The sequence below is a fragment of the Pelodiscus sinensis genome, chromosome 5 (assembly GCF_052426305.1).
Source record: "Pelodiscus sinensis isolate ZL-2025 chromosome 5, ASM5242630v1, whole genome shotgun sequence".
Taxonomy (NCBI): Eukaryota; Metazoa; Chordata; order Testudines; family Trionychidae; genus Pelodiscus; species Pelodiscus sinensis.
This window is the reverse complement of record NC_143056.1, coordinates 121014101-121038980: the sequence shown is the minus strand read 5'-3', so window position 1 is coordinate 121038980 and position 24880 is coordinate 121014101. Positions and strand designations below refer to the sequence as shown.

General features: G+C 47.0%; 2 protein-coding genes across 4 annotated transcripts in view; both read left to right on the top strand.

Annotated features, from left to right (window-relative positions):
• PNPLA2 (patatin like domain 2, triacylglycerol lipase) overlaps positions 1-15420 on the top strand; it is a 51243-nt gene extending 35823 nt beyond the window's left edge. For 2 of the 3 annotated variants that reach the window (XM_006114870.5, XM_025180566.3), the window contains exons 4-9: positions 1873-2082; positions 2972-3032; positions 4077-4250; positions 5105-5237; positions 6048-6170; positions 7418-15420. In XM_006114870.5, coding sequence (XP_006114932.2) covers positions 1873-2082; positions 2972-3032; positions 4077-4250; positions 5105-5237; positions 6048-6170; positions 7418-7682 — 966 coding nt within the window. In that variant the 3' untranslated portion in view covers positions 7683-15420. Of the gene's footprint in view, positions 1-1872; positions 2083-2971; positions 3033-4076; positions 4251-5104; positions 5238-6047; positions 6171-6954; positions 7066-7417 lie in introns of all 3 variants that reach the window. The other variant, XM_025180567.3, reaches the window with a different exon arrangement.
• A 6102-nt stretch (positions 15421-21522) lies between these two features.
• Positions 21523-24880, top strand: part of CRACR2B (calcium release activated channel regulator 2B) — a 72063-nt gene continuing 68705 nt past the window's right edge. Inside the window, exon 1 of the mRNA XM_075928240.2 lies at positions 21523-21961. The gene's annotated coding sequence lies outside the window, so the exon portion shown is untranslated. The remainder of the gene's footprint in view (positions 21962-24880) is intronic.

Sequence of the window (24880 nt, the reverse complement as noted above, 5' to 3'; positions counted from 1 at the left end):
GAGGAATTTTGTCTGGCTTGTTGCATAAGGACATTAATAACTGTGACAGCGGTGGGGGGAGAGAGGACTGATGGAGCCATTCAGAGATAAGCTGCTTGTCTCCCTTCCAGCTAGAGAGAACAAAATGTGAAACCGTCTCTCCAGCCTCCCCTCCCAAGTTACATCCAACCCTCCCCAACATTGCCCAGCGAAAGATCCACTCTTGTTATGGGCCTGTCTGTGTCCCTTCGTGTGGCTGGGCTGGGCTGACTCTTCCAAAAGGTCTTGCTGTGTTGTTATTGCTATAATGCTAGTCTGTCCTCAGCCTTGCAGGCCTTTTGCTGGGCCGCTCAATGGAGTGCGCCTTTCCCTCGTCCTGCCAGCATCTCCTTTCTCTTGCTTGGGCTCTCCTCTGGCCAGTTACTTTTCATCCAGGTATTCCTTTTGGTTGGCCACCTCCCCACACGGATGGGTCTCTTACTTTGGGGCTGATCTGGCTGTTCTCTGCAAGTCAATGGGAGCCTTATCCCAGAGGCTACCAAGTTCCTGCTCCATTGCTCTGTGGGAGCCTCTCTTATCTCCTTGCTCTGGCAGCACAGCTAGTAACACAACCCTTTAGCAGAGGTGGGAAATAATTATCACAAAGGGGCCACTTAATGAATTTTGGTACAAGGGGCCGGATCTACCCCGAGAAGGGTCGGGACTTGGGGGAGGAAGGGGTGGGCCTGGGGACTAGCTTCCCCCAGAGTTGTCTGGGGCTGGAGGCTTTGAATTAAATACACAGCAAAGGGCTTGCTTCAGCCACTATCATGTTGCCTGGCAGCCACCTGGGGTTATTACAGCAATTTAAAGGGCTTATTGCTCCAGCCCCTGCCAGGGTAGCCCTGTGATTGGGAGTCATGAGCCATTTAAATAGGATCCTGAGACACTGTTGGGGAAATGCAGTGGCATGGGCAGAAGAGTATAAATAGAAAGCAGCTGGATGCAGTCCATGGGCTGCATCTTGCTCAGCCCTGCCCATTAGCATCTGGGTACAGCTTGCTGCCATCTGGGTACTGCTTGCTGCCATTGCAAAGGCCCTGGGTAGGAGTCGTGTTTGCTTTGAATTGACCTCGTGAGCTAGATCTGAATGTGCCCACGCTGTCTCTTCACCAAGGATAATCAGCAGTAACAATGCACATGGAGCTATTGAAAGAGCATGGTTATTGTGTTCAAAAGTAGAGACCTCTCCTATTCCACTCCTAGTGAAATCTAACCAGCCCATGGGTTCTTTTAAATGTATATGCAATTTTTACAGATGGACAGACAAATGGGCCTAAAAGTCTACGCCTTAACTTTTTTTTCTCGCCAAAGTATCCACCCACAGGTTTCTGTATTTACTAACTTGCTGGTTCTAAAGCAATTAGCTGCATGGTTTATTATAGGAAAGCTCAGAGTACAGACTTCTTTGCAAATTAGTCACTGTGACTAGCTTAGGTTAGTGTCACCTGCCCTGTGATTGGTCACTAAATGGTCACCATATCACTTCTCCTGCTTGATTGGTTGGCTCCTACACCACCACCAACTGCTGATTTTGGTTTCTGGTGCAAATACTTGTGAATCCATATTCCCAGGGGTGACTATTTTCCTCTTGAAACAAAAACATTCCTGAAACTAAAGTTTCACTCAGTGAATAGGCACAGAAAGCCAGGTAGAAAAAGCCACAAACATCCTAGACGGGTTGTCAGTCCAGTCGCTTGTTAATGAAAACTCCTGTTTGTAGTACTCTCCTGGCTTGTAAGTGCATGCAGTGGGGATGCAGAATGTTGCTAGAAACTGGCTTATGGAGGGGGAGGGAAAAAAAAACCTACCTAGTCATTTATCTCCTTCTCTCTCCCCCCTCCTCTCCCCCAGAGGTACGTTGACGGAGGGATTTCGGACAATTTGCCCCAGTACGAGCTGAAGAACACCATCACGGTGTCTCCGTTCTCAGGCGAGAGTGACATCTGCCCCCGGGACAGCTCCACAAACATTCATGAGCTGAGAGTCACCAACACCAGCATCCAGTTCAACCTTCGCAACCTCTACCGCCTCTCGAAAGCCCTGTTCCCGCCAGAGCCTCAGGTGAGGCTGATGCAGTGCAGCAGCTTGGTGGGTGGGGCTCTGGCTCCTTGGCTTACATTGAGGATTAGACCCCCTGGAGTTCATCCGTTGCCATGGAAACAAGCTGTGCTTGTGTCCTTTCCTCTGGGAAATCCTGAATCCCAGGCGTTGATTGAGTTCCTGAAAATATCCTCCTGTGTGTGACGTCTGGCCCCATGCAAAAAGCAAGTGCCATGCCTTTACAGAGATGCTCCCTCACTCAGGAACACTCTGCCCCTGCATTTTAAAAGCCAGGCAATGGGATTAAGCATCATCTTGCCATTGGTGAGGTAGCAGGGACTGCCAGCCAGCCTGTTGATAAGCAATGACATTTTGAGTGTGCTTGTTTGTTAAAAATCGCCCTGGAGAGCTGGGTTAATATGAGCTGTTTTTCTCACTCGCCCCCTTTCTAAGGACTGGTATTCTGGCTTTCCTTACTGAAGGATTCCATGACTTACCTGCCCATCAAAGCAGCTCACAGGGAGGCCAAGAGCTGCTGTTAGGGTGGTATATCCACGTGGCACGCCCCCTGTGATTTCAATCACAGAGAGCTGGCTCATGATGTGCAAATGGCCGTGGAAGTCCTGCCTCCTTGTGCAGGGTGTCTGCTTGCCCACAAGCCTGTTTCTGCTTCTCCTTTGCTGCTGGACTGCCAGGGTGGGGAGCTGATTGAGGGGATGAATTAACTTTGTGTGAGGTGGGAGAGAGGAATGAGCAACAAACGTTCTGAGTGGGAAGGGCAAGATAGAGGAAATACAAGAACTCTCTCCTCCAGAAACCCAAGCCCAGGGTTGAAAGCTGCACTGTACTCCACCCAGCCAAACACCTTGGTCTTCAGTTCCCCAATGACCCATTCTGTGTGTCTATGCAGGTGCTCCGGGACATGTGCAAACAGGGCTACCGGGATGCGCTGCACTTCCTGAAAAAGAATGGTAAGGCTCCCGGCTACCTCCTTACGTGCCTGCGTTTGCTTATGTTAAAGGGCCACTGTCTGACTCATTTAACCCCTTCTGTGCTAGTCAGTAGGGCTTAACTGTATGTTGCTGGCGGAGAGGGGTGTGCAGGAAAACTCCGGGCCAAGCTGATTCCTGGTGTAACTTCCTTGAAGTTGGGATTGCACCAGGTGTAAATTTGACCTCTGCTTCAAAGCCTGAAAGCAACGGAATTATGCAAGTGTCTCCACCCTTCAAGGGACAGAGCTCTAGTATTCTATGCCTTGCGCTGAGACATGTTCCTGCTTGTGGCTTTACTACCATCCCTGGTTAACCTTGTTTCCATGGTTTGTTGCATGTGTCTGCGGTGCCACCTTGCGGCCAGCCTGTAGCAGATCAAGCTTACTCATTCTTTTTGTCCTGCACACTGTGCCCCTGTGTGCAATAAGGACATGAATACAGTGCCTTTGTTATGTTAATAGATGGGATAAGCGGTTGGGGGGGAGGGGCGGCACCAGGTAAGTGTAGTTATACTAGTGCAAATGACACTTACGTACGCAGAGTCTTGCTGATGGTGAAGTTACAAGCAGGTATGGCCGTGCCTGGTGGGATGCAGCTGTGCCATATAGTAAATTGGAGTGGTCTGGATTATGCACAGATCTGATACATCCATATGGGTTAGGACTCTGCCTACGGTCTGAGTACATGGCAGCAAAACCATTATGGAAGCAATAGCCCACGGTACTTCCAGAGCGTCTGGGGAGCCATTCACTTATCTGGCTGTGAGAGGCTTTCTGCCTCCTGCATCATGTTGCAACCTAGGTGAGCAGGTATTCAATATACCTTGCTATGCATCGTAACACATTGTAACAAAATGGCTGCCTGCTGTTAGCAACAGAAGGCCCGTCTCACAGCTGTAATGTTAATTTCTTCGCCCCCCCCCACCCTTCCCCTCAGTGGCATCAGATGAAACCGAACACTCTAAACCAAGCAAAAGACTGGCTAAATCCTCACAATCCCACCCACACCCAACTTTCTCTCCAGGTCTCCTTCACCGCCCAGAGCCCTCACGCCCTCTTCTGGCCATTGAGAACTCCTCAGGGGCGAGGGACCCAGAAGAAGAGGAGAAAAGTGCTGAGGACCAGCTGAGGGAGAATGCTGCCCTGGCTGCTGTCGAAGACCACATCTTTGAACACTTGCCACCCAGACTAAACCAAGGTATGCTCTCTAGGAGCACAGTTCAAACTTCTAGCTGCTCCAGTGAAACACGCCCCCTCCTCCCCTGCATAGCTCACTGGTTTGTTGGGATGTGGGAGTTGACAGCTGACTGCCATGTTCACTAACATACCAGGTATCGAGCTGGAGCCCTCCTGAGATAAAACCGGGTATCTCAAGGTGACCTTCAGCTCAAAAGCCAGGCTCTGTAGTTGAGGGCTGTAACTGAGGACTCTACTCATGTTCTATATAGACCAAGCACTGGGGAAATGTGGGGGTACACATGTAATACACTTCAACTAGTGAGTTATGCTTGCACATCATCTTGGGGGGCCATAGAGACTGTGTCTTGGTTTACACTCAAAAAATGTAGGTTGACACAGTTCTAGCCCTTAAGGTTATGACAACTTGAGCCCTGTTACTGTCAACCTAACCCCCAGTGTAGGCACAGCTAGGTTGATGGAGGAACACTTCCAGTGACCTAGCTACTGTCGCTCAGGGAGATGTTGGTCCTGCATTGAGGGAAAACCCCTTCTGTAGCTTGCTTCTGCACTACATAGCCTTACTGGTGTCGTCCCTGTAGGATAAGTGTGGCCTAAGAGAGCTGGAATGGGAACTTGCTCACCTCTCCTTTGTGGGAGGGAGAGAAGTGGGGATGTGGATTTGCTTCTCATGAGCCAGCTGAAACCAAACACTCGAATTCCTTGCGTCCTCATTTGGGAAGCCGGGTGCTCTGAGTGAGACTTTCTCTAGGTGGGATAATTTTAAAGCTCTCGTGTCCCTGGGAAAGGGCTGGTAGACAGTCCCGCTGCATGTGCCGGGGGGCTGAACTGACCCATGGTGTTCTCCTCCCTCAGCCCTTTTGGAAGCGTGCACTGAGAGAAGAGGCCTGTTAGTTGGCATCACCAACTTGTTGCCTGTGCGCTTGGCCTCTGCCATGATGATCCCCTACACGCTGCCTGTGGAATCGGCTGTCTCCTTCACAGTCAGGTAAACCTCCCATCCCTTCTCGTGGTGGCACTGCATAGGCTGCAACATAGCCAGTAAGGCAAGCTATAGGGCAGGGCTGGGTTCCATTCCATCTCTCCTGTGCACAACTGCTGCCCTAGAGAGACAATGTCAATTCCTATTGGTCACTGTGTTGGGACATCTGCCTGACCTGTTGTGTTGTAGTAAACTTCCCCAGAACGGCTAATGAAGCTTTTTAAATGTTAGAGCGAAGCTAGAGTAGAGAGGAGTGGCATTAGCATAGTTGCATGCCTCCTGGTGGTTAATGTGGGGGTGGGATGAGTCCTAGAAGGCTTAACATGCTGCTTTGGTCAGATCAGGGAAGAGAGAAGAAGGATTTGGGATCTCAATTTTGACCCTATGTTGCTGCCCAAGCATGAAGGGGAGAGCAACAAGTATTGCTTTGTTGATATTGGTAAAGTACTGACTTACTGTATGAAAACTTTTCCTTGCTGGAAGAAGGAACAGCGGTGGAGGAAAACCACTTTCCAAAATTCCAGAGGGCTTACAAAGTAGGGAACACAGAGCTTGAATGTAAATAAAATATTGAACAGATGAAAGGCCACCTCCAGTTGGTTACCTCCTTCTTGGGTTTTGTGAACTAAATTTGCATGGGAGGGCATCCTAAAAGATCTGCCAGCTGTTGCGTATGAAGCTCTGGAGAACATGCTTTGGCCCAGCTGGGCTAGGATCCTAGAGAGTCTGCTTGATGTTTACCATCTCTCATGTCTGAAGATCTAGCCATGGCTGTTCAACTAACTGTTCTCTGTCTGTCCCTTCTCTCCTGCTCAGGTTGCTGGAATGGCTGCCGGATGTCCCCGAGGACATTAGGTGGATGAAGGAACAGACGAGTAAAGTATGCAACTATCTCATGAGGGAAGCCAAGAAGAAACTGGGAAGCCATCTCTCAGCCAGGTTCTTCTGCTTTCTTCACAGCCCTCCCTCTGCAGCTATCTAGGGGTGGGTATGGCCTGTGGGAGGGCAGGGACACGTCCATTTCATCTTCCTCTTGGAGCAAATCGAGAGACTCGTCTGAGTTGCTTAGTCCTGGGGTAACATTCCCTTCCTCCCCTCCCTGGCCAATACCGTACCACAGCATAAAAGCCATGCTCGCTTGTCCACCCAGCTCCATTTCATAGAAAACACAGTGACACCCGTCTGCATGGTGGTTATTAGTATGAGGAGACTGGAGCCTCAAAGTTACCTCTGAAGATAACTTAGCTTCAGGGTAGATTTTGCTTAGAGGCCTATGGCTGGAGTAGAATGGGACAGTGCTAGGATAGCCAGGCCAGTATGGAGTACAGCTGGGTGGGTGGGTGTGTGTGTGGGTGTGTGTGTGTTGTTCCATGAAAACAATGGAGACTTCAAAACATGTTCCCATTCTGCACTGGAGCAAAACCGAGGTCTGTGAGACCCCTACTTCCCCTGACAGCCTGTAGACGAGGGTCCTCCTCTTGGATATGGGAGACCCAGGTTCAAGGTCTTGGCTCTCACTCAGGCAGAGCATTGACTTGAATGTGGGTCTCCCAGCAGAGTTCCCTAAGCATCTAGGCTGTTGGTTTCTCTGGGATACAGCTCTTCCCCTATCCTGGACCTAGCACCCCTCCTAACAAAAGTTTTTAATGGAAAGTTTCCATTTTGACAAATCTGGACATTCCAACAGAAACCTTTTTTTTTTCCCCAAAAAATTCGCAACCAGCTCCAGTGTTGAGATACTCCGAGAGAGCTCCCGCGTTGCTTGTCTGCATTATGTCTTGGCTCTGGCCAGTACATGGGCCAAGGCCGAGATGAGAAAATAATGCTTGTAAATGTAAGTGTTGATCTAAATAACAGTCGCTGTTGTACGGAAATGCCTAGAGGCCCCAGAGGATATCAGAGTTCACTATGTTATACGCTGTGTGTTCACCTAGTAAGAGTCCAACTCTACTCAGTAGAGTCTACAGTCTAAACACACAAGATAGGTGAAGGGTAGGAGTGGAAAGGGAGGTGTACGGAGGTGAAGTGATTTTTCTCAGTCACCCAAGCAGGCCAGCAGAGTAACCGGGAACAGAACCTGGTTCTCCCAACTGCCTATCCTGTGCCCTGGCCCCCCTGGAGAGTCCTGCCTGAGCATTCCTCCCCTCCGTACATTTCAGTGGTAACCCACGTTTGTTGCCTTTCAGGCTTTACTACCACTTTGAGCTCCGAAGGACCCAGAGTCTGCCAATCCCCTTGGCCTCTACCTACGGCGAGGCCCTGCCCCAGTGGGTGCGAAGCAACCTCTCCCTGACGGACGTTAAGACCAAGTGGGAGGAGTATCAGCGCCAGCTCATGCTGGGCTTGTTCTGCATCAACGTGGACATGCAGGCCTCCATCTTCCCCTCGGACGGGCTGCAGATGAGACTCTCGCCAGCAGACCGTGTCCAAGAGAGCCTGCCGCTCTTCTGAGCCCCCCGCCGTAGCGGGAGGGGCGCATGGCGTCAGTCCCGCATCTCAGCGACCAGCCACCTCTTGGTTCGTGCCGGCTTCCCTGGGAAGAAAGCAGTGGCGCAGCGTTCAAATGAACACGTTTGCTGCAGATGACCTCTTAGACGTGTGGTGACACCCAGCCTGGGGGAGGTGGCAGTCCCTGGCTGTGCTGTAACTGTCCCATTGGGATCCTCCAGGAGACAGACCTGGAGTCACTAAATCAGGACGCGATCAATGCTTTGGAGCGTGTTTTAATGGTCTCTGGGTTTAGCTCTACCCATTTGCAGCTTTGTGTGGGTGTGTTTAAACAATCCAGGGTCCTGCGGCTCTTCGCTGTTTGTGCTACCAAAAGGTAAAGCAACCTGTCGTGCCAAAGCAGCTGTCCTATGGGCCCAAGCCCACCTCTCAGTGCTCCTTCACTGGAGCCAAATTTGGACCTCTGTCCCCACTTCCCCTCTCCACTCAAAGCCAGCTCTGGCCCTGCTGCTGCTAACAGATTCCATTGGGACTGCAGGTTCAGGAGAGAACTGGATACTCCCTATTGTTGCACTAAGCTTCCTAAATCTCCTCCTCTTGGTCTGCCTTGTATCTTTTCCATAGGGATCTTTGTCTCCCTTGTGCTGTGGGGATCTGCAATGCCAAAACTGGCTGAGATCTTTTTTTTTTAAAAGACATGAGAGGTTCAGCTGAAGGGGTGTTTTTTTTGGGGATTTGGTTGCCTGATTCCCATTCATCTGAATTGAACTAGCCTTCCTTCCCCCTCTCTGGATTGGCCTGAAGGCTGCCATGGGGGAAGGAATGCTAAGGGAAGGTGAAGGCAGAAGGTGAAGACTGAGCAGCGCATGTCGTGTCCAAGTGGCTTGTGGAGGAATGTCGTAGCAGGTGCCCAGGAGATGGTCATCTGGGGGTAGGGGGGATGGGTTCCCACTCCAAGGGAGCATGGAGTTGGCAAGTCCTGAAGCTAATTCCCTGCTGGCGCAAACGGATAGAACTCCGTTGTGATGCTGCACCTGTGTATGTTGTGGTGAGTTTAGGCCTTGGTGAGGGAGCTGACGTTGGATGGTGTAGATTGCCGGTCCTAGAGAGGCAGCCAGGCCCGTTTCCCCAGTGGGAGCTGTGTGTTTCCTGTTGCTGCCAAAGGTGGTGTTGCCTCAAAGATGACAGCATAGTGAGCAAGAGAAATGAAGTCGCGGGGAGGGGGGAGAATGAAGCTAGAAGTGCCAAATTGCATGCAGGCCACTGTCTTTGTCACCTAACACATGAATCAGTTGGATTCTACCAGAGCTGAGCTCTGCCCGGTGTTTCATTACCATTGTTGGGAAGGCTGCTGCCTTGACATCTAGCGTCCCAACGTAACCCAGTAGCATTCCATTGCACATAGGCTTCTAGCACAGCTGTTTCTTTGGCACCTTCTCTGTGAGAGGACAGGTGTCTAGGCCCACTTGTTCTTTGCCTCATTTCTCACTACGGGGCTTCCAGTGAAGATGGGATGTACTGAAAAAGCCAAAATCCTAGCACTGTGACTATGTCTGTGACACAAAACCATCTTCAAGGTCCCTCTCCTTGTAATTCATCTGGCTATGTGGGGCTTCTTCCTACCTCCTGCTAGCACAAACAATCGGCAGTAGGCCAAAGCAAATGTGTATGTGTTCTTTCCGGGGGTGGGAGGGGAGAGCTGCCTAAAGTTCACCTATATAATGTGCATATATAGACTAGTGACTTGCAAAAGGTTCTCAAATGCCACTCTGTAAAGAAGAGAAGATGCACCCACGAACTCTGGTGATTGGCACTCGATAAATTAGCTTGGAGGGAGAGAAAATAGAAAGTCCAGCAGAACACACGTGTCCTGGACCTGATGAGAAGCTTCCGGAAGGTTGGTTGCAGGCTGCTTGTTAGTAATAATGGCCTGTGTGACTCACTTGATGGGGGTGAGACACCCTGTCTGACTCCACAAAAAGGAGGAGCGTTGCTATCTTGCCTATAATGACATGCAGCTTTTAGCAGAAAACAGCCAGGAGCTCACCAGGGAACCATGGCATTCATTTTGTGGCTGCTATCGGTGGTGGTTGTCCTGTTTCCACAAGATTGTGTGATTTAGAAAATGTCTCCTTGCCAGCCATCAAGTGACATTGCATACATAGTGCAAGTGCCAACTTAGTTGATGACTGTTGTCTTTGCAATAGTCCAGTCTAGCCTTCATTAACACATTTCATATAATGCAATTTGGAATAGAGGAGCCATGAGCCAGCGTGTGAGAGACTCAGAGGAAACACAGATTTAAAAGTGGGGAAGATGGGGCTGTTGAATTGTATGTAAGCCCTGTTGGTGGCAATGGCCTGCTGTCAGGCTGTTGACACAAGTTCGGGTGCATTGGTTATGAATCACAAAAGACACGTGGCACCAGAATAATCTTAGCTCCCCAGAATATGAGGTTGCATAGTCACAAACTCCATGAGATTTGGCTTGCAAAAAGTTCTTGCCTTGTTTTGCTTATGGACAACTGTTGTTGTACTTGCCAAGTTTGTGCCCTCCTCCCCACTCAAAAACAAAAAGACCCCAACCACTTGAAATTATTTGGGGAGCAAGGGCTGAGGGAGGCCTGCTCCAAAAGCAAAATCCTTTAAGGGGCAAGGCATGGAGATGGGGAACTGTATGTGAGAAGGAAGTATATGGGAACCGTGTGTTTTGTTTGTGTGAATATGTGTGCAGAAGGCACGGTGTAGTCTCTTTCCTCTTATCCCTTCTGCCTGTCCTGGCAAGGCCATAGAGTGAGTGAGTGAGTGAGTGAGTGCGCACGTTTGTAAACCACTACCATTAAATGACATTTCTGGCAGAGTAACTCAGTGTGGAATCTATCTAACGAGGCCTTGCTAGTAACGATGCAGTCATGCTGCCGGGCTCCCAGCAGCTCTCCCCTCACCTGGGTCCAGAGGCTTGAGATGCACAGATTTGCTCTTGGTCCCAGGATGGGCTGAGCTGTGGGGCGATCTCAGGCTGGCTGGCTGCTGTCCATGCATTTCAAAATACTTAACTCCTAGGGTTAATTAAAGGCCTGAATTTGCAACTTCATTAACCTTCTTTCTGACTCTGGTTATCATTCCATCCTTCCCAGGAGTGAATCCAGGAGCTAGAAAAGGAATTTCTTGCCTTTCACCCTGTGCAATAAGGAGCCAAGATTCATCTTTTTAAAATCCTGGACGAGCTAATTCTCCTGGGTGGAAACTCCTCTTTTCCCACAAGTTAGCATCATGAAGGCATGTGGTGTTATACCACTGAGTGTTAACCACTTCCCTGCTGGGAGTCAGTGTGGCACCTGCAGTGGACAGACTGATGCCTGGAAGCTCATACGTAATTCATGTGATGCAGTGGCTGCTGCATGACTCCCAAAGGGGTTCAGCACTAGCCAAGAACTGTCTGTCTTTCAAAGAGAAATGCCCAGCGCTACTTATGTCGTAGTACCAAAAGGAATTTCAGGACTTAAAAATTCTCGCTTGTGGAAGATTAACTATCCTTTGAGGCCTCTTCAGAGTTCTAACTCTGAACCAAGGTACAACTGAACAAGAGCAGTGGCCATTACAGGGGAATCACAAATTGAGTGAGTCAGTGATTTTGACGCAGCTGTGAGAGGCGAATAGCATTCTGGGGTGTATAAACAGGATGTCCTGTGTCTGAAAGACACTGGAGGTAATTGTCCTGCTCTACTCAGCATTTATAAGATCTCATCTGGAGTAGTGTGTCCAGGTCTGGGTGCTACATCTATAAAGAAAGATTGGATGTTTGGAGAGAATCTGAGGGCAAGAAAGTCAGATTTTTCTCTAAACCTTTCATTATCAAGAAAGGTTTTAAAAAAAAAAAACTGGATATGCTGAGTCATGAAAAAAGGATACTAAGATGAGACCTGATAAGTCTTTCAATATGTTAAGGGCTGTTTGAAAGAGCACCATGATCAGTTGTTCTCTATGTGCACTCAAGGTCAGACAAGAATTGTAGCCTTAACCTGCAGCAAGGGAGATGTAGGTTAGATATTAGAAAATATTTCCTAATAACTGTAAGGGTAGGTAAGCTCTGGAATAGGCTTCCACAGCCTTCCTGAGATGTTAGACTCATAGAGCTAGAAGGGACCACAAAGGTCATCTAGTCTAACCCCCTTCCAAGCTCCAGGATTTGTATTGTGTCCAAGCCATCCCTCTCCAGCCTCCTTTTGGGAACCTTCAGTAAAGGATCTTCCACAATCTCCCTAGGCTGTCTGGTCTGTTGTCCTCCTGCTCTTACAATTAGGAAGTTTTTCCTGAGATTTAATTGAAACTTGCTGTGCTGTATTTTAAGCCAGTTGCCTCTTGTCCTGCCCTCTTTGTCAAGAGAGAGAGGCTTTCATAAAGGATGGAGAAAAGTTAAGTATTTGAGGACTGTTGGGTCTCCCATAAATCTTCTAAGCCTACCCAGTTCCTTTAGCCTTTGCTCATGTAGCTTGAATTCCATCCCTCTGATCATCTTTGTTGTTCACCTCTGGATCCTTTCCATTTTCTCTACATCCCTTAGGTACATTTGTGACCAATATTGGACATATACTCCAGCTGAGGCCTAACCAGCCTTCCCTGTAAGCTGAGTGCTTGGACAGCTGCCCAAGCAGAGTGCCTATAGCTGGCACATGTGTTCCTACTGGTGGTACCACATGCCTCAAAGCGTATATCAAAATTTATTTCACACAGGGATAGAAAAAGTTAGCAGGAATATTGGGCCTACCCAATACTGAGCAGAGTGCTAATTTCACTCCCATGACTTGCATGCTGTGCCTTTGTTAATGTAACCTAAAATTACATTTGCTTATTTTCTTTGCAGTAGCATTGCATTGAGTCAGGTTGAGGTTCTGATCCATCAGAACTTCCCAGTCCTTTTCAGCCGGGCCTCTGCTAAACCAGTTTCCCACCATTCTTTATTCATGCATCTGTTTTTTCTTCCCTAAGCATAGCACTTTACATTTATCTCTGTTGAATTTCATTTTGTTGTCCATCCCCCTGATCTCCAGTTTATTAAAATGTCTCTGAATTTCAGCTCTAGCCTCCAAAGTGTTGGCAACCCTCCTCTTGTTTTGTCATACATCATTCCATTAATATTATTCTTTGCTTGCAGTTGTTCAATCTATCATTTATCCATTTAATAGCAGTTCCACTGAGCCTGAATTTCTCCAGCTTAATTACCAGAATGCCATGCAGGGCTGTGTAAATCCTCGTTGAAGTTTAGGTATTCTCCCCATCCACCAAACCAGTTACACTGTCAAAGGAAATCAGGCTGGTTTGACACGATTTTTTTTCCCTTGCTATATCCAAGTTGGCTGCTAATGATTTCCCCTTCAGGTATTTGCAAATGGAATATTTTATACACTGCTCTGGTAATTTCCCAGATACCAAAGTTAAGCTGACTGGGCTATGGTTCTCTATCTCCTCTTTTTCCTCCTTTTTAAAAGATGGGCACTACATTAGCCCTGCTCCAGTCTCCTGGGACATCTCTTGTCATTCATGAGTTTGTAAATAATATTGCCACTAGCTCTGAGATTTTTTTTTTCCAGCTAATTCCTTCCCTGTGCTGAACAGCATCAGGCTGCATTGATTTGAATTCATTCAAATTGATCAGGTCTCAGATATGCTCTTTGCTATCTGCATCTCTTCCCTATTATGGTCTGCGGTAATGTTGCTAATCATTCAGTCACATGTACCACAGATGTCAAACTTATTTATATAGCACCTTAGCCCATGTTGCCTAAGAAAATAAATACACTTTTTGTAAATACCACTTGTTGCTTGTAATGAGGCACATAATGAACTTGTGTATATAACCAACGACTAAATTATTCTGTGCTGTATTATGCACAACACTGCATCTCTTTGGAACTTGCACTGTAAGCCATGATGAATGTACCAGAGGCTGGGTTTGTTCCATGTTTGCTAATATCATTGCAAATGGCTCTCTCAGGGGAGGGGTTGCCCAACTCCTCTCCGATATTCAGGGATCCTGGGGGGTTACTCTTTGCAAAAGTATTTAGCCAGCTGGAAAATCAGGGAGCCAGAGAAATTAAGTGCTCTCAAGTCATGCAGGGCTGCTACCAGACTACCATCGTCTGCCCAATTCTGTCCAGTTTTAAATGACTCTAGTGATGATGAAACTTGCACCACTTCCTTTGGAAGAACAGACTCGTGTGTTCACATGAGGGTGTGGACAACATTCTTGCTATCTGCTCCATGGAGTCCCTCTCTGGTCAATGCTGTGGCAGTGCTGAGTGTGAGAGAGATTCTGAGCTTTGCAAGTGTCCCAAGAGCTGGCATTTGATTTAAGAAGTGATTAAGGAAACAATGGACGAGCTTGGTCCTAATAATGCATCTGCCAGTTCAGCACTGTGCTGAACTCCACAGCATGCCTTCTTTACGTTGTGTCCCTGCCTTGTCATGCTCTCCATCATACTCCCTACCAACTCCCATTCCACTCTCCCTGTGGAAACTGCCTTGCTGAATGTGGCTGCACTTAGTTGCTTTTCAACATGCCTCAAAGCTGGGAGGGAAATCAGCAATCTGATTGATCTGTCCCCCTACCCCCATGGCTTCACTACAGTAAATCTCTAATTCATTAGCACCTTTGCCCTGAATTGATAAGCCCAGGTTTTCCTGCAGGGAACTGCAGATGCCAAGTACAGGTTTAGAAATAAAACTTGTTTTCTGTGCCAGTGTTCTGCTTGCAGCGTATAGATGAGAACTCTGCATGCCAGCTCCTCCTGAGAGCTCTGCTGATGAGGGGTGTGTGCAGAGCTGTGGTGTCCAACCAGTTCTGAAGCAGTAGCCACTATAGAGAACTAGCCACACTGAACTGGCCAAATAGCCACTTTGTTCAAGCCAATTTACCACACTCAGCCGGCCAAATAGCCACGTGTTGGACCCCATAGAGCAGGCATGTCCAAAGTCCGGCCCGCGGGCCAATTGCGGCCCGTGTTCGGTTTAATACGGCCCCACAGGTAATTTGGTAATATCTATCTTTTATGGCCCCCACGAATCCATATGTATTGAGATGAATACATTGTAAAATCTCAGTTAATGTCGGTCTAAATCAGTTATAAATATATTTGGACACAACCTGTATACTTAGTGTTATGTTCCTGTTCATATTTTTTGAACTTAAAAGTTGACAGACAACCTTTATTACCAATAATATGTAATGTACTTTACAATGTTCCTGACATATTTCAGCTTCCTGGATTTTTTTTTTCATCTGGCCTTCAGATATGAAAGGCAGAGTGATTTAACACCTGTTTAGATTTGTCATCCATGTGACGAAATGAAAAGTATGCCGTTTGCAATAAACTTTGCATAAAATAGTTAATTTGCATTTAATTTTAATGGTTCAAAGAATGTCAGGCAAAATGGCCCTCACGCATGTTCACTTCATCAAATCTGGCCCTCTTTGAAAAAAGTTTGGACACCCCTGCCATAGAGCATAAATGCAGAGCACTGTAGGAATGTATGGAAGGCGGAGCAGTAATTAGACCAGTGATAACCTAAAACGATTTATTTACACCGTAATGTCATTAAGAAGCACCAGTCACTTGAAAGTTCAGTATTAAAAATGATTTTTCCCCCTCTTTCCTATTCTTGTTTCCTAATGTTTTGCTGAAGAAAGTGTAACTATTTATTTTGGCCAAAATATACCTCTAATAAAAACTTTCTAAAAATTCTCAGATGGTGTGGTGTCAGCTTTATTTTCTTTTTCTGAAAGATTTGAAATTTACTAAGATGGTACAGTGGGATCTTTGGGCTGCACCCCGTTCGAGTTCTAGGCAGCCAAATGGGAGGGACTCCTCTCGAGTGCACTGGAGGCAGTATGGGCCAGTGGATAGTGCATGGCTGGGATTCAGGAGGCCTGGTTTCCATTCCCAGCTCTTACTAACTCCTTTAAAAGGTATGGGACAAGTTGCTAAGAATAAGGGGGGATGTGCTAACCTGGGGCAGCCTCCCCACAGAACAGCTGCTACTTCCTGTTACTTTGGGATTAGCAAAATGGTTTGCGGGGATACAACTCAAACTCATTTGATACAAAAAGTGTGAGATTGTAAGGTTTGTTGGCTTCTGCAGCAAACTGAGCCCAGGTGCAGGCCCTGTTCAGCCCCAGCAATCTGCTGACTGGTACCAATCGCCAGGTTCTTCCAAGGGTTAGACTTTCATTTAAAAAAAAAAAAAAAAGCTGTGTGTCCTTTACATTTGCAACCTCTCCTACTTACAAACAAAGGTGAAGAGGGAGCTTTCAAAGAGGGGACAGACAACAGCACTGTTCCTTCCACCAGACTGTAGACAGCAGGAAGGAAATCTTGGGTTTCAAGTACTGAGATTTTGCTATTGACTTCAATATGGCCAGACTTTCAATTCATTGTTTAATTATGTGATACCAATTCTTGTAATATTTGGAGTTTCAGCTTTTAAAAGCCCCAGCCCCTAGAGTTGTGTGTTCATTCTTTTCGTTTTAATTTTTTTCAAAGACTCTAGCATGCCAGTGGTGGAGAAAAGTTTGAAAATTGATCTGAAACAAAAAGGCAAATAAAAATAATGCGGACTTAAAAAAATCACTTAAAAATATCTCCATGTGCAGTGGCCTGATTTCTAATGTTCAAACACTGGAGTTGGTCAATACTGACAACAGTAAAATAATTGTGTGCACTTATGTCACAGAGGGATAAGTAGGTCCAACATACAGCAAAAGGTGGACATTAGTGCCATATTATATAGTGCACAGCAGGGACCATAAACAACCTTTTTGCCTGTAACAGTGATGAATTCTTCAGAACAAATATCTAAGTCCTGTGCATGGCCTGTTATTCATCTCCAAAATTCTTTCTTGCATCTGAGATGCCTTTTATTTTTGCATGCAGGTTGTGAGCAGAATGGGGGGTTGGCCTGTGAGATCAGCTGTGTCTCTGAGCACAGATTATGCTTTCACAGAAGATTAGGATTGGAAGAGACCTCAGGTGGTCATCTAGTCCAGTCCCCTGCTCAAAGCAGGACCAACCCAAACTAAATCATCCCAGCAAAGGTTTTGTCAAGCCTGGCCTTAAAAATTTCTCAGGATGGAAATTCCACAGCCTCCCTAGGTAACCCATCCCTGTGCTTTACTGCCCTCCTAAGCAATGTCTACACTATACGCTTATTTTGAAATACGCTATTCTGGAATAGTTATTCCAAAATAGTTTATTTTGAAATATGTCTACCCTGCAGGGAAGCCTCAAAATTAGTCCAAGGCAGGCTTCCCTAATGTAAAGCTGCTATCGAGTTAGTGCCCCAGGAGGCACTCGGGAGGAATAACTTAGAAGGGCCCTGATGAGGGACTATTTTCAAATAGCAGAAGTGGGGTGTCTACACCCACCTTATTTCGGAATAGACATTACTCCTCATAGAATGAGGCTTACAGATTTTGGAAAAAGCTGCCTGTTATTTTGAAATAATGGAATGGCTGTGTAGGCACTTGCATTATTTCAAAATAATGCTACTTATCTTGAAATAACAGTGCAGTGTAGACACATCCCCAGTGAAATAGATTGTCCTAATATCCAACTTAGACCATCCCCACTGCAACTTGAGAACAGTGTTCCTTGTTCTGTCATCTGCCATCCCTGAGAACCACCTGGCTCTATCCTTTTTTGGAATCCTGTCAGGTAGCTGAAGGCTGCTATCAAATTCCCCTTCACTCTTCTCTTCTGTAGCTTAAATAAGTCCAGTTTCCGCAATCTCTCCTCACAAGTCATGTGTCCCAATCCCCTAATCATTTTCATTGACTCTCTCCAGTCTGTCCACATCCTTTCTGTAGTAGGGGCCCCAAACTGTTTATAATATTCCAGATGTGACCTCACCAGTGCCAAATAGAGGGAAGTGACTATTCCCCTCTATCTGCTGGCAAAGCTCCTACTAATGCAGCTCACTATGATGTTAGCGTTCTTGGCATTAAGTGCACACTGACTCATATCCAGGTTCTCATCCACTGTAATTCCCCAGGTCCTTTTCTGCAGAACTGCCTCTTAGCCAATCAGTCCTCAGTCTGTAGCAATGCATGGAAGTCTTTCATCCTAACTGCGGGATCTGCACTTGTCTTTGTTGAACCTCATTGGATTTCTTTTAGACAAACCTCCAATTTATGTAGGCACTCTGGACCCTATCTCTCCCCTAGCTTACTGTCATCTACAAACTTGCCAAGGGTGCAATCCATCCCATCATAATTAATGAAGATGTTGAACAAAACTGGCACCAGGACTGGTCCCTGGAGCACATCACTTGATATTGGCTGCCAACTAGCCATCAAGCCATTGATTGCTACCCATCAAGTCCGAACTATCCATCTTATAGCACATTCATTCAAACCATATTATTTTCACTTGCTGGCAAGAATACTGTGGAAGATTGTATCAAAAGCTTTGCTAAAGTCAAGGTATCCATCTCTTCCCCATATCACAGAACTCATCATAGAAAGCAATTAGGTTGGCCAAGCATGACTTGCCCTTGGTAAATCCATGTTGACTGTTCTTGATCACCTTCTTCTCCTCCAAGAGTTTCAAAATGGATTCCTTGAGGATCCGCTCCATGATTTTTCTAGGGCCTGAAATGTGAGGCTGACCAGTCTGTAGTTACACATTCTCCTTCTTCCCTTTTTTAAAAATGATCACCTTTTTCCAGTCATCTGGGACCTCCTCTAATTACCACAAGTTTTCAAAGATAATGGCAAATGGCTCTGCAATCATGTCAGCCAACTCCCTTAGCACCCTTGGATGCATTAGATCCATCCCCAGGGACTTATGAATGTCCAACTTTTCTAAATAGACCATAACCTGTTCTTTTAATCACTGCTCAACTCCTCTTGCAATATGCTGCTCAGGGTGCTGTCAAAGAAAGCTATCAGGTTGGTCTGACAGGATTTGTTCTTGACAAATCTGTGCTGACTGTTACGTATCACCTTATCTTTTAGATGTTTGCAGATTGATTCCTCGGTTACTTGCTCCATTATCTTTCCAGGTTTGTTCCTGCACTTTTTAAAAATGCAGCCAGCTCTCCTGGACTCCCTTTCCCTCATATTAGCCTCCCAGGGGATCTTGCCCATCCGATCCCTGAAAGAGTCAAAGTCCACTTTTCCGAAGCCCAGGGTCCATGTTCTGCTGCTCTTCTTTCTTCCCTTTGTCAGGGTCCTAAACTCAACCATCTCATGGTCACTGCTGCTCAGCTTGCCCTTGCTCTTATTTCCCCTACCAGTTCTTCCCTCTTTGTGAGCAGCAGGTCAAGAGGAGAATGAAGCTCTGTTGGTTCCTCCAACACTTGCTCTAGGAAGTTGTCCTCAACACTCCAAAAACTTCCTGAATTGTCTATGCACTGCCATCTTGCTCTCCCAGGAGATGTCAAAGCAATTGTAGTCCCTCTTGAGAACCAGGGCCTGTGTCCTGGAAACTTTTGTTCGTTGTCCAAAGACTATCTTGTCTGTCTCATCTTCCTGATCAGATGGTTCTTTGCCCTTGTACTGTCAGTCTCATATTGCTGTTGTTTTTATTCCTGATAAATTTTCTTCTGACCACATTCTACTGACAGGAAAAAGCAGGTAAAAGACAGGAACATGTCCTGAAAATTACTTGAAATATTCAGACAAGTGAGGTGGGTGAGATCCTTACACTTTGGGCCTATCATGAGCAACCAGGCCCACCAACAGGGAATATGAGAGGGTTAACTGTTTTGGGATGCAGCAATTCAGCTGCTGGAACCCGGGCCTCTTAAATTACTGTTGGAACACTGCACCGGGCACTCTGGGTGGTTTTGAGGGCTGGGCGGTGGGTTGCACCACAGTCCAGGCAGCACTGAGAGCTGGTAGCCCTGGACCCTGACCCTTCCAACAGCACAGAGCAGCTGCCTCACATATCTTATGCAGGAGCCCAGCGAGGCTGTTGGCTTCCCTGTGAGCATCTTAGGGGCAGATTGTAATACCCTTAGTTATCTTGGATTGTACCTTAGACCACCAGTAATAATATCTGCACTTAGCTCTTTTCAGCAATAGATCTTTGTAAATTCCTTTACAAAAGTCAGCATTTTTACCCCTATTTTACAGATGGGGAAATTAAGGAATAAGGGGTGTACTTGCCCAGTAGGCCAATGACAGAATAGAACCCCCATTTCCTGAATCTTAGTATAGTACTCTATTCTCTAGAACAAGGCCACTCTGCCTCAGTAGTGCTCCCGGTGGAGGAATATTTAGAAGAAGCAAAAGCATCACAATCTGGCTCTTAATAAAGAGATGTGCAATTCTCACTAAACAGGTTGTATAATGTATGACAAATGTATGGGAATAATATGACAACCCCTATTCTGTCTAATTTGGCCTTACAGAATCCTGAGCTGAATCAGGGCAATACAAATCAATTCTGGAGCAATATTTTCATATATACAAATTAAGGCTTTGATTCTGTAAGATGCTCAACTTCTATATCTTCCTACATCCCAGAATTATTTTACTGTGCACCTCCTTTTCATGCCAATAGATCAACAAAGCTTTACAGGGAGGAGGAGTTCAACTTTAACTTGGAAATGTATACCTCCATGTAGCACATTGTCAAGCGCTTGGAAAATCGATATACGACAGGGCCTCCCTTTCCTTAGGCTGTTTTCTATGGGCTAATTTCACTTTCAGGGAAATTGCTCCTGAATTTTCCCCTAAAAATACCCCCGAAAAGGGATGTTATTAATCAGAAACTTTGTAAATTAAAAGGAATTTGTCTAGACTGCAGGATTTTTTTGGAAAAATGGTTGTTTTTTCTGAAAAATTTCACTTATTTCCACACTGCTATTGCGTTCTTTCGAAAGAATGCGGGGTTTTTCCCAACATTGGTAAACCTAATTCTACGAGGAAGAACACCTTTTCCGAAAGAGTTCTTTCGGAAAAAGGTGAGTATGGATGCAGAAGAGGGAGTTTTTTCGAGCAAAGAAGCCTCCAGGAAAAAGCACAGGTGCCCCAATGGCCACTCCAGCCATAGTAATCACAGCGTACATGTGAGCGCATCCAATGAGTGTGGATGCTCTCTTTTCAAAAAGCCGATGGCTTTTTCGATGGGCTTTTGAAGTGTGGATGCTCTCTTTCAGAGGAAGTTTTTTTTGGAAGATCTCTTCCAAAAAAGCTTCTTTCCAAAGAAGCCTGCAATCTGGAGGTACCCATACTTACAACTGGCCCCCTAGTCACAACATATGGCAGGAATGATACTGTGTGTCCTTAATGGAGATTGTGGATGAATACAATCTGGCCAGGCTAGTTTGTATATATTCAAACTTTCCAAGTGTTCCATTACCCTGCTTTGGATAGTTATAGGCTTACATTTGAAGGTCATTGCTCACACAGTAGGTTTTGTCCACCTTTGAAAGCTCATGATTTTTTTTACACACACACACACACACACACACACACACACACACACACACACACACACACACACACACACACACACACACACACACACACACACACACACACACACACCCTCTATTTCTCTCTCTCTAAGGTGCCCCGATAGGGCTGCTCCTGTTTCTAGTTTGGGGCCGAACAGGACAGTTAAAGGAAGGCTTGGTTGGTTCATGTCACCCCCTCCTCCCCTTGGTTCCTTAGCTGACCATGCTCGTGGTGGGCTTTCTATTCTCCCCCTCCCTCTTTTCGGACTGGTGGCCTTTGCTGCGTGCAGGCGCTCAGAGCCGCTAGCTCCCTCTTTTGTCAGCCTTTCCTTTCAGCGGCTCGGGGCACTGGCAACAGCCCCGCAGGCAATGTGTGTGCCCATTCCCCTCCCCTTATATCGGCTCCAGCCCGGGCGCGCTCTCCCCGTGCCCGGGTGGAAAAAGCAATAACTCCCCACGTGGCCATTTCAAGGTCAGCGGGGCCAAACGCCGCCCGCCCGCCTGCTCGCTCCAGCCGCGCCCCCCACTCCAGTGGCCGAGGACGGGGTGGCAGCCAGGGGCTGCGTGGGGCTGGGGCAGGCGGGGAGCGGGGCGCTGCACCTGCCAAGCGGCGGCGAGCGGGTTAAGGCGGCGGGCGTGTGTAGGGCTGAGAAAGTTCAGCAGGGAGCTTGGCGCTGGCTCCGGGCATTTCCGGCTGGAGACGCCTCCAGCGGGGCGCGCCGAGCTGCTGAGCTCCCCGGCCGCAGGTACCCGGGCGGCGCCCACTCCCCCACCACGCTCGGCGCCGGCTCCCCCCCGGCCCGCAGCCCGGGCGCCAGCCAGGTAAGCGCGAACAGCCGGCAGCTGCTCCCTTTGCCCAGCGCAGGTGCAGCCTGGGGGGGTGCTGGAGGGGCTGCGCGTGCCCTCCTCCCCCCCGCGGCTTTGCTTCTAGCCCCCACGTCTGGCGGGTAAGGGAGGGCTCCGGCAGCATTGGGGGGCTGGCGCTTGTCAGCCCAGAAAGCGGGCGGCGGGGGGGGGGGGGGTATCCCTGCAAGCCCTGCAAGCCCTGCAAGCCCTGCACTGGGGAAAAAGGAGGAGGGCGTCAGGCTTCCCTGTTCCTACCATTTCCAAGTCTCCACTTCAGAATTACATTGATCAGGCAAACCCACAGGTGTCCCACCTTTCCCTCGCCCCGTGTCACTCCTGTCAGGCAGGCTGAGTGATGAGTGGGTGAGCCATGCTATGTAATGCTTGTAAACGCTCATTCCATCATTCTCCTCCTCCTGCCCCCTCCTCGCCAGTGCTGCTGCTCTGCTGAGTGTTTAGATTACCAGTGTTTCTTACCCTTTAAAGTACCCCTTTAAAAAGAAGTACCCCCAGTACCTACAGTTTTCAAACACAGGTTTTTTTCTACCATTGTTGCAGCACATTTGTTTAAACAACTTAATTGTAGCTGGGTGGGCAATAACTGAATTTTTGGTTTTGTATTTTTTACACCCAAAAATGTCTTCTCCAAATTTCAGTTGTGTTGACATACCCCCCACCCTCCGACTTCTCTTGAGTACCCCTAAGGGTGTTTGTACCACTGGCTGAGAAACACTGGATTGGATCACTCATATTTGGCTCCCCTGAAATTGTTAGATTGGCCTCTTGGTGCAGGAGGGTATTTTATAAAGAACATTGTCTGGCACAGTCATTGTTGCTGTATGTTTGCTTAGTGTTTTGACTTAAGCCTTTAGCTCAGATCCTCCAGGAACAACCATGGAAAGTAGCCACAAGAGCGGATATCTGTGAGCTTTTCATTTTCCCAGCTGGAGGATGATAAAAGTTCAGCACTTCTGGTTCTACAACTCTTTTGTGAGAAGACTATTGACCGCAGCTGCTCATGAGTTTTTAGAAGGGTACATTTATGTCCCTTTCTCAGCATCCTGTATTTTTCTAGTAGGGCAAGAGAGGTGACAGTTTAAAGCTGAGGGTACTGACTGGTCATGAACCATTACAAATAAATATTCTAAAAGGTAGCTGTCAACAGGTCCAGTGACACAAAGGAGTAGGCATGGAATTAGTACAGATTTGTTGGCTCAAATCAGTTACAGAGCTTCAGTTTCATGTAGACTTGTCAATGGAGCTCCCTGTTCTCTTGAACACTCCCTTGGCTTTATTATTGGATCATGTTGCCCAGATGAAGTAGGTTTGACTGTCTCTTTTTAAAAAAAAATCTTTCTGCTTTACTCTGCACTTGTCTGAAAACTTGTAATATGGGGTATGTAGGGTAGTGGGAAAAGTTGGCTTAATATTGCCCTTGGATGATCCCGGAGTGGGGAAAGTTCTTGCTCCTTCAGAGTTATGTATGCTTCTCTTCCTAGTCACTGCAGGGCTCTTCTTACCCTGTCTGCCTGGTTGTTACTGGTCTCTTTCTTGTAAAAGAGGGCACTGTGATTTAAGTTTCCTGTCATAAGCTCTCTCCCTCCCAAACACTGTTCTATTTGGGTAAGGTAATTAAATATTGTTCTAGCAATATAGAGCAAGCAAACTGTAAGGCTAAGTGAATGGGGCTGGGAGTTCTGTTATATTGCTATGGGGTACATGACGCTTCACAGACAACAAAGCTGTGGGCTTTGACCTGAGGAGTTGACAGTTTAGGGCCTGATCCTGCAAGTCATTGTATGCCAGCGAGCTCCCACTGACTTTGATGCGGGGCTTTTCGCTCCTGCTCTTTCCAATACCTGAATGTAAACTGGGTGATGATTCACATCCTCTCTTCATGAAACCTCCTCCCGTGCCAGTGTTTGGAGCCAGGTAACAACTGCCCTGCATAGATACAAAACTGGTATTGACATCTGCAAAAATAATCCGCAGATAGCCGCATCCATGTCTGCGGATGTGAATGCCATGGATATAAAGCGGATATCTGCAAATTTGCAGGGTTCTAGATACAAAATTTGTGTCCTCATTCATACCCACAAAAATGAGCCATGCATATCCTCAGATTTGCAGGGCTCTACAGATGACTTCGGGTGCACAGAAGGAGATGATGGTGTTGGAGACCACTATAGAATGTAATGGCTTGCTCAGCTATATTGGTTCTCTACTGTCTCTGAATTTAGATCAGAGAGAGTAGAGCATGGTGCTTTACAAAGGAAAGCCTTGTCTTTGAACCCTGGTGCCTTCCTTGCATCCACAAACGAATATGGACATCTACAGTGGCTGTGTAAGTAACTTCAGATCCTTCCTGTGGGGCTTCATGAAAGCAGCTGGGGAAAGAAGCCATTGACTGCAAGCCTCAGATACATATCAATGTCAGTGAATCCTGGCCAGGAATATCCTGCAGAGACGCAATAAGCTAAGAAAGATTTTCTGATGGAGATGTCCAGGAGGTCGCTGCTGTGAGCTGATAAATGAGGCCTTTACAGACATCAGAAAGAGAATATCTAAACACTTAAAATCTCTTACCTAACTGGTTTACCCCAAATTCTGGGTGTACAGTACTTCAAACCTTCCTGCCCTTTTCTAAATATAGATTTCTGCTGGGATCATACTACAATATAAACATAAAAAATATGTACTCTGCTGCTAAATAGGTGCTGTCTAGACAGCCCTGGAAACTTGAACATGGAGCACTGCTCTGGCATCTAATCCCATACATTGCTTCAGACACCAGATGCTTCAGAGGAAGTTGAAAGGAACCCGCAGTAGGCAAATATGGAATAATCTCTCCCCTATAAAAGTCACCCCGTAAAAGTCCCATAAAAATCTCGAGAC